Source organism: Etheostoma spectabile, chromosome 17 (genome assembly GCF_008692095.1).
Source record: "Etheostoma spectabile isolate EspeVRDwgs_2016 chromosome 17, UIUC_Espe_1.0, whole genome shotgun sequence".
Lineage (NCBI taxonomy): Eukaryota > Metazoa > Chordata > Actinopteri > Perciformes > Percidae > Etheostoma > Etheostoma spectabile.
The window spans coordinates 12,625,843-12,638,739 of record NC_045749.1 but is presented as its reverse complement, the minus strand read 5'-3'; the positions used below and the strand labels follow the sequence as shown (position 1 = coordinate 12,638,739).

At 40.2% G+C, this 12,897-nt stretch overlaps 1 protein-coding gene across 3 annotated transcripts in view; it reads left to right on the top strand.

The window, feature by feature from the left end:
• zgc:171482 (zinc finger protein) overlaps window positions 1-11,942 on the top strand; it is a 63,644-nt gene extending 51,702 nt beyond the window's left edge. For all 3 annotated transcript variants that reach the window (XM_032541491.1, XM_032541488.1, XM_032541489.1), the window contains one exon: window positions 9,647-11,942. In XM_032541491.1, the coding sequence (XP_032397382.1) occupies window positions 9,647-9,668 (22 nt within the window). In that variant the 3' untranslated portion in view covers window positions 9,669-11,942. The remainder of the gene's footprint in view (window positions 1-9,646) is intronic.
• The last annotated feature ends 955 nt before the right edge of the window (window positions 11,943-12,897 follow it).

Sequence of the window (12,897 nt, the reverse complement as noted above, 5' to 3'; positions counted from 1 at the left end):
ACAACTCTGGGCTAGCTAACCCACAAATTCATCAGTAATGATAACTGTACAGCTGGACGATTAATCTGATTGTAATTTAGCTAGCTAGGACACCTCTGTCTTCTGCCTCAGTCTCCCGGCGCTGCGAGGCTCCAGTCTGGAAGAGAGCTGACAACAGCCCCAGGGACACATCCACAGTCAGCCCCCAGCCAGCTAGCGACCATCCACTATCATTACAGCCCTCAGCCTAGGGGAAAAATACCAGTCGCCCCAGCCAGCTAGCAACCATCCACTATCATTACAGCCCCGGCCCGGGGACACATATACAGTCAGCCCCCGCCAGCAGACAACCAATCACTATCATTACAGCCCCGGCCCGGGGACACAATACAGTCACCCCCAGCAGCAAGCAACCATCCATATCATTACAGCCGGGGACACATATACAGCAGCCCCCAGCCAGCTAGCAACCATCACTATCATTACAGCCCCAGCCCGGGGACACATAAACAGTCAGCCCCCAGCCAGCTAGCAACCACTATCATTACAGCCCCGGCCCAGGGACACATATCAGTCAGCCCCCAGCCAGATAGCAACCATCCACTATCATTACAGCCAGCCCGGGGACACATACAGAGCCCCCAGCCAGCAAGCAACCATCCACTATCATACAGCCGGGACACATACAGTCAGCCCCAGCCAGCTAGCAACCATCCATATCATTACAGCCCAGCCGGGGACACATAACAGTCAGACCCCAGCCAGCTAGCAAACCATCCATATCATTACAGCCGGCCGGGGAACCAAATAAACAGTCAGCCCCCAGCCAGCTAGCAACCATCCACTATCATTACAGACAAGGGATTATGTAGCTGAGTGTCGCGATTTCGGTTTTATTTTCCATATTGTTACAGCCCTAATATTATTGCCAAATAGCAGTACAGAAGCAAGAGTTTAGTCAGGAATGTTTCTGTTTTTTGTTTTTTTTATGTTTCCATGGAAGCCGTATATAAATATGGGTATGTTAAAAAAAACAAATACGACTTAGGAATCCCTCAAATTTGGTGATTGAAGAGTTGAAGAGAAGAGAACATTTATTATCAAAAATGACAGTAGCAGTGACCATAGTGTTGTTGTTTTTTAACATGTTTATGTTCTGCAATTACCGTTTGCATATTTTACAATATTATTGCCAAAAATATTTGCTTATTGACATGCTGATTTATCAGTCAGATTATATTATATAGATTGGTTTGGTTCAACATTGTTCCTATTAATAACATCCAGTAGTCTAAGCCAGAACCAATGTTGTTAGAGAGCTCATAGTCACAGTACAGTTTCTCCTCAAGGCTTTGGTGGCTTTTATGCAATTATTATCAGCCTGAAAAGTTTTTGTCCATATACGCAAATAGTGTAAAGTAAAACTTTAAACAGAACAAACATGAAAAGGGCACTAATTAATGCCTTGGAGTACACAAAAGAAAACCAAGCAACCAGAAAAGCACAGTGTACTTGATGAGAACTGTCAGCAGGGTTGTACAGTGTCTTTGACCAATGACAGTGCGTGGCTTTAACGACCCGTATACTATTCAGGTTCACATCGCTCACTAGGATTGTATGGCCTTTGCTCTCTGGGTGCTTTTTTGTTATACAATTTTCAAAGTCTGGCCTGTCTTTATTTGCGTTTATGTGCATAGTGTGTGCTTGTGTATGAGTGTGTATGTGCAATGTTGATGCTGATGTTAACGCGGGCCCCAAGGGTATGATGTTGATTGAGGTTGGGACAATCCATTTAGCCTACTCACCCTTCAGCATCAGTATTACAGAGGACACACACACATACACACACAAACTACAAAACAAACTAATGCACATTTCAGAAAAGGAGAGAGAGAGAGAGAGATGGTGGCAATGATTGTGAGCAATTACAGTACTTACTGTAAAGTAACTCTGCATGCAAGGGTGTCAACCTGCTAATGACCAAGTTTGTTGCATGTATGTGTGTGTGTGCATGTGTTAATTGAGGACCGTCGCAGATCAGCTTTCCCCTCACATGCCTTCCCTATCACACCTGAACACACATGCAGGCCCATGCCTTAGGCTCTCCTTATCGGCCCCAAAGCCATTGGCCTTTGTGGTCCATCACACCTTCCGCCCAAAAATCAAACAAACAAGTTTTGTTTAGACACAAACACAACGCCATGAGCATCACTGTCCGTAATGTTAATAAGGCGAGGGCGGTGAGGGGGGAATCATGCCTGAATCATGACTCACATCTCCCTTAGCAACTGCCGGACTGCGTTTACCTGGCGCACACACACACACACACACACACACACACACACACACACACACACCACAAACACCCCACACCCACACACCACACACACACACACACACACACACACACACACACACACACACACACCACACACACACACACACACACACCGTTTCGTTTCGTTTCGTTTATTTCACACGTCTTATTGTACATTCAGACACATTCCATGAGGCACAACAATCCTATACAACGCATGAAATGGAACCCCAAATAGCTACTAAAGCTTTCAGAGGGGCCCGAAAACAACACAACAACAACCAACACACACCCCAAAACTCAATTACCATAGACAACAAAACAAACAAAACCCAAACAACAAATAAACAAACAATCCCAGCACAAATTGTAGCATTAAATGTATCAACAATTGAAGAAAGCAATTTTTCCTTGACACGTTTCTTAAAGATGGAGACAGAATGCAACAATTTTAAGTTTTCCTCAAGCTCGTTCCAAATCTGCGGTCCCCTACAAACTATACTCAGGCTCGTACATTTTAACCGACGTTTTTTACCAGTAATTCGGTATTTTCCCCTTGTATCATAGGTATACAGGGGACGACAGATTGGGACAAGCTCACATAACCTACCGTTTAACCTGTGAACAACCTGGAACATCATACAGGCATTATGATATACGTTATGTTCCGTGAGCCTCAATAATCCAAGACGATGAAATAGAGGACGAGTGGGGGTGTTAGGCTCAGACCACATTAATGCCCGTATAACTTTTTTCTGTAAACTCTGTAGTTTTCCCAAATGGCTAGGAAAAGTGTTACACCATATAGTATTACAATAATTTAAATGCGGTTCAAACAAAGTTTTATATAAGGTGAGCAGTGTAGGGTGTGGAAGTAAATGTCTTAGTTTAAAAAATAGTCCGACATATTTAGATAATTTTTTAATTAGGTGATCAATATGGCATTTGAAATTTAAATTTTCATCAATATAAACTCCAAGGAATTTCGTGGCATTTACTCTTTCAATTATTTGTTCATTTATTTTAACACAGACATGCTTATTTACTATTTGGTTTTGATTAGAATGAAATACAATGTAATTTGTCTTTTTAATGTTAAGAGATAATTTATTACACCGAAACCAAATTTCTACATTTCTTAATTCTCTATTTATTATTTCTTCCAGTCCAATTGGACTCTTATGTGATATGAATAAATTTGTGTCATCAGCAAATAAAACTTTATGTAAAACCTTAGTGGAATTTTCAAAGTCATTAACATATAACAAAAACAGAAGAGGACCCAAAATGGATCCCTGAGGGACTCCAAATTTAATGGGTTTTCTTAAAGAAATTTGTTCCTTAATATTTACAAATTGCTGTCTGCCACATAGATAACTTTTGAACCAACTATGTGCTAGTCCTCTAATTCCATAATGATGTAATTTGTTCAATAAGATATCCAAATCAATAGTATCAAATGCTTTGGATAAATCTAAAAAAATACCAATACCACAGTCACCTTTATCAATGGCATCATTGATCTTTTCAGTCAGATCTAGTATAGCCATACATGTGGTACTACCTTTCCTAAAGCCATATTGGGAAGAAACAATAATATTTAACTTGTCAAGGTATCCATTTAACCTCTTGTACACTACTCTCTCGAAAACCTTAGAAATTGTAGGCAAAATAGATATGGGACGATAATTGCTCATATCATTTTTATCCCCAGATTTAAAAACTGGTATAATTTTAGAAATTTTTGCCCTTTTCGGCACAATTCCAGAGAACAACGAAAGGTTTATGCAATAAGTAAGTGGCTCAATGATATCAACTGCAATGGCCTTCAGAATTATGCTACAGATTTCATCCTCACCAGCAGTGTACGAACTTCGTAAGTCTGAGATGATTTTATTGACTTCGTTGCAGTCCGTTGGCTTTATAAAGAAAGAATTGTTGTAGTTGCCTTGCAAATAATGATTAGGAAAAGTACCCTGCGGTTGGTTTATATTATTAGAAAGTTTTTCCCCAAGTGAGACAAAGTAATTATTAAAATTAAAAACACACACACACACACACAAGGTGACCTTCACGTCCTCACAAACATTTCCCTCGGAAACACTATCTAAGCTAACTAAGCACTCTCTCTGCCCACTCTCTGCCAACACTCTTTCACACATCCTCTTACATTTCACATCCCACATGTGTGGCCCTGGGACAGATTATTGGATTAATTTATTAACACTCCATGACCTCTCTTTAAATATCACCTGTCTCACCTTCTACTTCTCTGCAATGTACTGTCCATGTTGGCTCCATCAACTTTCCTCCCCTTGTTAATTGTACAATACGTAGTCAGAGTGCGATCAGCATTTTTTTTTTTTAAATGTATCCCCCTTCAAATTGCTCAAAGCTACGTCATCAATCGATCATACATTATTTACCTAACAAAGAAGTATTTTAAACTAATTAAAGTGTTGTAACGTTAGCAGTCTATAGTGCAATAGAACGATAACATCTGAGCAATAGTTGCTAGCTTTGTTTAGCCACTACAGAGCTCTGGGCCGCCAGCTCCAGAGCTTTGGTAGATGTTATAAAGCTACTAATAGGTGACTGTGAGCTGGCTACAGGCACCGCCAGGTGACGTACCTTTCAGGGGCCTTGGTAGTGGATTTAGTGCAGCAACAACAGTTAAGTTAAGGCACCAAAACAACTATTAAAGTTTAGGAAAAAAATGGTTTGGATTCAAACCCTCCCAAGGGTGGCCGGGTTGGGTCAGTGGTAGAGCAGTCGCACACATACTGAGAGGTTTATGCCTGGACACAGAGGTCCGGGGTTTGAATCTGACCTGTGACAATTTCCTGCATGTCTTTCCCCTCTCTCTCCCCTTTCTCACCTTGCTGTCCTACCCAAAAAAAAAAAAAAAACACTCCAGAGGAACGGACAGTTTTCCTGGGTGAAAGTTATTTTTTTTCCACTGGAAAGTGAACTCTGCTCCCGGCTGGAAAGCCCTACGTTTTATGTTGCTGACAGCACGTTGTGCCATTTCATTTTGAGATTATTTTTCATTGAATATTGAAGTTCTTAAAGGAACACTCCAACTTATTGGGACTTTAGCTTATTCACCGTTACCCCCATAGATAGACAAGTCGATAAATACCCTCTCATCTCCGTGCGTGCTGTAACTCTGTCTAATGCCCCCAGCATTAGCTAAAACCTAGCACAGATGCTGCAGGTAACCGGCTCCAACTAGCCTACTGCTCCCAATAAGTAACAAAATAACGCCAACATTTTCCTGTTTATATGTTGAGATTTGTATAGTCACAGGGTGTACAAATAACAAGGACACAGCCATCTTCTAACCACATACTAACTGGGAAACATATTTTGAGAAAGGCAAAGCACTGGTACTTCTGCTACTTAGGCGGAGTGATTTGCTCGCAGCACCTGAGAAGCCCAATCATGGAGCAGAGAGTTTGCCTGGAGTTTGCTTAGAGTTGGAGTAATAAATTCAACAATTACTAGATACTAAAAGCATAGTTTACAATCACGGGTGTTCGCTGCGACATTTAACAGGAGAGACCAGGTAATACCATGATGTTTCATAGAATTCCAACCAAAATGCTGACCGCTGAATCTATGGACACTTGCTCTGGATATCCAAATACACCTGTAGCCACCTTCAAGAACCATCGTGTTTGCTCAGAACTTTTCACTAAGGATTATTGTTATGAAAAAATGGATTTAGCCACACAGACCATGAAACGTGTGCTGCAGGATACGGCCATCCCATCGATAGTACAGACCGGACAAAGTGGATCCCCTGCAGCTCCGGTAAGAGTTCCGTCATGTTGTCAAAGGACTAGCTAACTTCTGTAACAGTGGTAACGTTGGTAACACTATTACATGAATAGGGTGTTCACTACTATTGCAGTGTTTCTCGGACTACATTTATCCCCTGTAATGTTACTGTGTTGTCACAAATGCGCTTTTCACCCCAAAATAAAATGAGCAATGCTAGAGCTAACGCTCATGACTGTAGCCTTTACATTGCTAATGAATTGGATTCCACATAAACACCACCAGTCCGTGTTCGTTATGATTCTCTCCTCGATCTCATTCTGTTCGGCATTCCAGCTTCCAAAATTTGGAACTCCTCGTCTGTGTATTCTGGCTCACAAATATAGTTTCTAGATCTTGGTTTGATACCAAGTAAAAAATCCTCTGAAAACTCCCTCAAAGTTAGCCATATAGTTCCCAGTTAGTATGCCGTTAGAAGATGACTGTCTCATGAGACCTTGTTATTTGTACACCCTGTGACTATACAAATCCCAACATATAAACAGGAAAATGTTGGCATTATTTTGTTACTGATTGGGAACAGTAGGCTAGTTGGAGGCAGTTACTTGCAGCATCTGTGCTAGGTTAAGCTAATGCTGGGGGCATCCGACAGCACAGAACACATGGAGATGAGAGGGTATGTATTGACTTGTCTAACTCTGGGGGTAATGGTGATTAAGCTAAAGTCCCAATAAGTCAGCGTGTTCCTTTAAATAAGTGTTTTGGCATGCCTGGCTGAGTGGCACTATCCACGGTATTGGAATGGTATTTCATTCTTGCATGTTTTGTTTTGTTGTGCATTATCGAAAAACATCCCTCCCCCTCTGTTTTTTTTCACTAATGACACCCTGCACATATTAATAGCATAGTTGAAGATAAAGTGAATGGGGTATGTGAATGTGATTGGGTATGTAGCCGTTCTCTACAGTCAAAACCTTCTCGTCTTAGTACCATGTGGTTTCCATAGAAACAGCCCAATAAGGGGACATTGTTTAAACAATATGACAGATCACAGATGGAGGCTAGAATCTACAAGTTTTGTGACAAACAGAAAAAACCTTAAAGGCAACACATTTCTTCTTCTGGCATTATGAAGGTTCCATGCTGCTTCTCCAAAGTTCCGAAACAATTAGTCAATTGATCGATTGCTCAACTGACAGGAAATTCAGTCAATTGTCAAGCGAAAATACCAAGCATTTGTTCAAGTTAGTTCAAGCTTGTAAGGATCTGCTGCATTTCTGTTGTGGATCATTGTATCTTCGACTGTTGAGGATGTCTTCAGGCAATTTGAAGACATCCCCTTAGGCGCTAGGAAATGGGGCCCAAAGATAAATCTGAGCAGTCATAATGCAATGGAAGTGATTAAAAAAAGAAACTTTTTCTTTTTACTTTCAAAAGGGTTTTTTTCTTTCTTGTGAATACTGCATACTTTCCTCTACTTAAGTCTCTAAAAACCTTCATATGAAACAAGCTGATATGGGAAAATCAGTGTTTGGTTATGATGGCCGAAAAATATCAATTAATCTATTAGTTAATCAACAGGAAATTATTTGACACGTATTTTTCATTCTCTGGTTGCAGCTTCTCAAATAAAAAATGCTTTCCTTCGTTTTATATCATTGTACAGTGAAAATCATTGGGGTTTTGGACTGTTGATCGGTCCAAAAATTAAAATAGGTCACCTCTTGCTCTGCAACACTGTGATGAGCCTTTTTCTCTATTTTACATTTTACGGAAGATGACAGATGGATAATGACAACATTTGTCAGTTGCAGCCTTACCACTCCTAATTTATATTGACACTAAAGCCGTCACCTTTCATGAATGGTCACAAGCAGCTTCATTTTAAGAGGTCACAAGGTAAAAGGGAAGGAAACGTCTGGACTCAGCAATGAATAAATTAAACATTAAATATTAAAAATAAGTGTTTAGAAAAGATGTACAGGTGCCCACAAACTGCATACTGCACCAGTAGGATGTATAATGCCATTCACATTTAAGGTATGTAGAATAAACTAATAATTTGGACCCTGCTGGACTGACTCTCTGTTGCCCCCCAGAATGGACTTGTCTGGTTCTCCTACCTTTAACCCCTCTTTCTGCCACACACTGTTTTTACTCTGCCACTCTCCTCTTGATGAGCTTCCCTCCCTCCTCGCTTCTACCTGTCCCCTCCCAGAGAACAATACAGGCTACCAGAGTCACACCCTGCCACCCCTCGCAGGGTCCAAAGTGCTAGAGTGATAACAGAGCAGACAGGGTGAAGAGGCCACTGTTTTAACAGCCATTACCAGGATAGGTGTTGACAGCTAGAGTGTCTGTGCATCCCTGCCTCTCTCTCTCTCTCTCTCTCTCCCTCCTTCTCAGCGCTGGAAGTGTGCGTGTGGAACAATGCTCCAATTAAGGCCCAGTGGAGGAGTGGCATTAGAACAAGGACTGTGATGAAAACGGTGGAATTTGTTGTGCTGTTAGGGCGATGCATTTTCACTTCAGGATTAGGCCTATGGCCATGTTAGGTGACAAATATCTTATTCTCCCTTTATGTCTGATTCTGTTTGTATTTCTGAACAAACGCAACACCAGAGAGTGCTAAGTTCATATTAAGGAGAAACTGCACTATGAAACAAAGTTAAAAAGCTACTCAAACTGACAAGAGAAACAATTAGACAAAAAGCTGCCAAATTGAAACAGGTATTGTTGATTTTTGTTGGGATTTCTGAGGTAACATTTAGGCAAATGAATGAATGAGACCAGCTCTGAATGCTAACTCAATTTGTTGTTTCAGTTATACTTCACTAAGATTGGCTTTACTGCCTTTAAATCCCCATTTCCTATTGGGGGTCCAAATAACAATTCACTGAAAAAATGCTCACTCAATTAGGTGGGAGTTGCTTGCCATGAGCTTTAATCCAAGGTATCTCTTTGTTTTTAATCAAATGTGGTATGTTTGCCTCTGGAGTTGCTTTGTTTAATGGCGAGAAAGCTAGAGACTGCAGCCACAGTGCCTGTAATCTCAAAAAACAATCAGCAGCTCAAGATAAAGGCCAAATCCACAGTAATTATTGCACCTTAAACACAAGGGTTTATGCCCAAACCTTGTATTTTGTTTGAATTTGGGGAACAGCCAGACAGAAGGCATAATAGACAGCTGTAATTATGAGAAGATTGTGAAATAGGATTATCTGTTAATGCTTCACATGCAGTAGAGCATTCCTGGTGAAAGGAAATTCTTTTCAGTGCAGCAGAGGAAATAAAGCAATGCAGGGTTGCAGTGTAACACCTCTGCATCTTGATACATTAGCAATGAGGATGTTGTTTATTCTGCTATATTATGATATATTAGGAAAAGTATAAGACAGAATTACAGGTACATGAGATAACTTCCCAGGGACAGAAAAGGGCAGAAACAGAATCTCTTTACCCCTGTGGGCTTGATGTTCCCTGTGGTTAAAGAGCCCTGTCTTGTCGGATCTGTTGTGTCAGAGGCAAAACAAGACTAACAAATTCTTTCCTGTGTTTCGTTTTCAGCCTGAAGCAACACCAGCAGTAAGCCACGGAGACAGGCTACTCTGGAGACGAAGACGGAGATTATTGGAATAAACAACTTCAGAAAAAAAGGACTTGTCAGAAACCGAAGAGTATGAGAAGTGCAGAGTAACTTCAGAGAGAGCAAGTGTGTGTGTGTGTGTGTGTGTGTGTGTGTGTGTGTGTGTGTGTGTGTGTGTGTGTGTGTGTGTGTGTGTGTCATAGGCACCCATACATGCATTTGCAATATGCATTTTCAGTATGCATGTGTGGGTCATTGCGACTGTATTTATTTCTATCTTTGATCTAAAAATATATCTCTGAGATTTATTTAGCACCTAAGTGTTTGATATGAGTTCTCGCTACCCAACAGCCGTCAAAAGACTTGCGGCTGCATATTGCCATATAACTCCTGTGTGAGCCACAATCCTAAAATTTTACTGATGTCAGTGCATTGCCCAGAGTGGTAATAATCATTACAATGATACAATGATAGTCATAGAGCAGCAGTAATAATAACTCTGTAACTAGCCGTCCCCCAAGTGCTCTGACAGTGATCCAAGTCTTCAGTTTCTAAATGCTTTTCATAGAAAGTGATGGTGGCACATGCATGGCTCACTTTCAGACCACTTGAGACCTACTCAGGTCCAGACCTTTAAGTCCAAGAACGAGAAAACTCCCAATGACCTCAGCCATTACAGGTTGCATGAATTTCCATTGAAAAATTATTTTTTGTCTGAATCTTGTGTTATCTATAAATGTTGTGGATTGGTGTCACTTTTTTTCAAATGGTGGATGTGTCATTTTAAAACCCTTTTTTTCTCACGTTTCATATAATCAAAACCTTGAGCTATGGCATGGTTACAGTAAACAGGGCAGTGGAGAAAAGCAGCACAAAGACTTCTAAACTCCTGCTCTGAGACGTGCCCTGTTCAACTTTGTTAATCATCTATTGCTGAAAACATTCCCACAGCACTGAATACTGATGTCAGATGCAGTCTGGAGGTGACAAAAAATTATCTTCTCTGTTGAGATGGGTGACATGTAGATATTATTTTTGAAATTTTTCTGTGAGAAAAAAAAATAAAAATCACTCCCAATCCATGTAGCAGCCAATGTACAATACAACTGGGATGTAATTAAATGCATGCAAAATGTGAAATATTGCATTCACTAGCCTTGTTTGGAAACCTACTGCTTGTGCGTTTTGGCAGTAGCGCTGCTTTCTAGCGATAGCTTCTTAATGCATTACTGCACATGCTTGCACCTGAGCAAAGAGGTCACCTTTTAGAACTGGACTGGCTTCTTTTCAACATCTAATTTACTCATCAAAAAAATGTAAACCTTTTGATAAGTGGAAATTACACGAGTCACCACTGTATAACACCGCTCATCTGTAGAGTCTTCAGAGTGCCTGTAAAGGGAGTTTCAACAAAGGTTTGTAGCAAAACAACATGAGCAAAGAGAAGACACGCTCCACTTTCCTGCACTGGCACTAAGCAGCGTTTCTCTATAACCTGGGGAACGGACTGAAAAAAACCCGGCACTCAATGCTAAGCTATCTTCTGTAAGGTGTTGTTGGTTCAAGCTATTGTTTTCTTTGTAAACACATTAAAATGTTTTTGTTTTTGTGATTTGTTTATTTCATGGTGACGAAAGGGAATTACAAGTGACCTGATTAAACTTGTATTTCTTCTGCAGACATATGGATGAGTAATGGTTTTATGCAATCACACTAATATTAAGAACCATACGAGGCTTTGAAGTGAAATTGTTTGACGAACAAAAGAAGCGGTTTGTGTAAAGAAACAATAGCTGCAGGTGAAGTTTGTGTTTTAAGTACAAGAGTTTTGTATTCATAGTGTTTGTCTGCACTGAGCTACAGGGCGATAAGGACAATGTATTTCACGTGGATATTACTGAAAAATACAAATATGCTGGCACTGAAATGAGAATAAAATGGCTTTTGGTGGGTCATGTTTTTGAATGGGAAACCATAAGTAAAAAATAAACTCATCCTGAGCCGAGGAGTCAGTGTTGATGGACTGATCAACATTTCAACATTGGAAGACAGTGATCATAGAGGGATTTTGATAACAGCTGTTTTTATGAGGACGACAATCACCATAAAGACGTTCCCTCAGAGAAAATCCAATATGTGACTCTTTTTCCAGTGGATTCATATAAACAGCCAAAAATGAAGATGCAGGACTACAAACTGTTGGATTTTGACATGACCTCTAAAATTACCAATCCCTCTGTTGTCGGTAATGTCATAAAAAAAACCCCACAAAAACAAGAAGTAATTTGGCATTTTTTATCTGGATCATGACTGTTTTTATTACTATTTACACTCATTTCTCACACTGACTCATTTCTCTCCAGCACTGGGGTATTCACAATAGAAGCGGTGTCGGGGTGTGGCGATATCACAGTCTGTGCAGAGAATGATGGCGCTATGAGTCACATAAATTTACCAGATGTCACATAATATATGACAGAGATGTATCTATGGGTAGGTAATTTTGTGACATGTTTACAGGTAGGTGTCTGTGTGTGAAGCTGTAAACTGCACTGGCAGTGGGAGACACAATGTGAGCTTTATACCATGAGCACATTTGTAAACACATCTGATGAATACAATGAAGATAACACTTAGTTTATCTATTTTTCTCTTGCAAAATTCAGACCTGTGTTTTTTCTTTTTCTGTGCGTTTGCACTGCCTTGTAGATGTGCCAAATTTGCTTTTCCTGCCAGCAAAAAAGAAAAAAAAGAAAATGTCAAACCGGAGTCAAACTCTCCGGTGGCACAGAAATTTTATAAAAATCAGGACCACATTTTTTAGATCAATATTTATATTTGAGTTTCAAAATGTCTGAGCACCATCACAGAAACACACACGCCTTCGTTAGAATATTGTATACATGAGCAGGCCAGCACGATTCGGGGAAAAATATGAATAATTAGCACCTGCAATAGGTGCCAAAAAAAAATAAAAATAAAAATCTATGTTTGGTGGTGCCATGTTTTGTTTTTCATGGTCAAAAAAGTCGTGGCAGAGAATCGTGTTATCAATTCTAAGCAAAAAAATCGTGATTAATATTTTTCCCCAAATCATGCAGGCCTACACATGAGTATAATAACCATAGACGTTTACACGATCTAACATCTTTCTTGTACTTTTGAATTGAAATCGAACTGCAGCACAGTAAATGCATGAAAAAACAAGTGCGAGAGAGAGAAGAAACGGCGG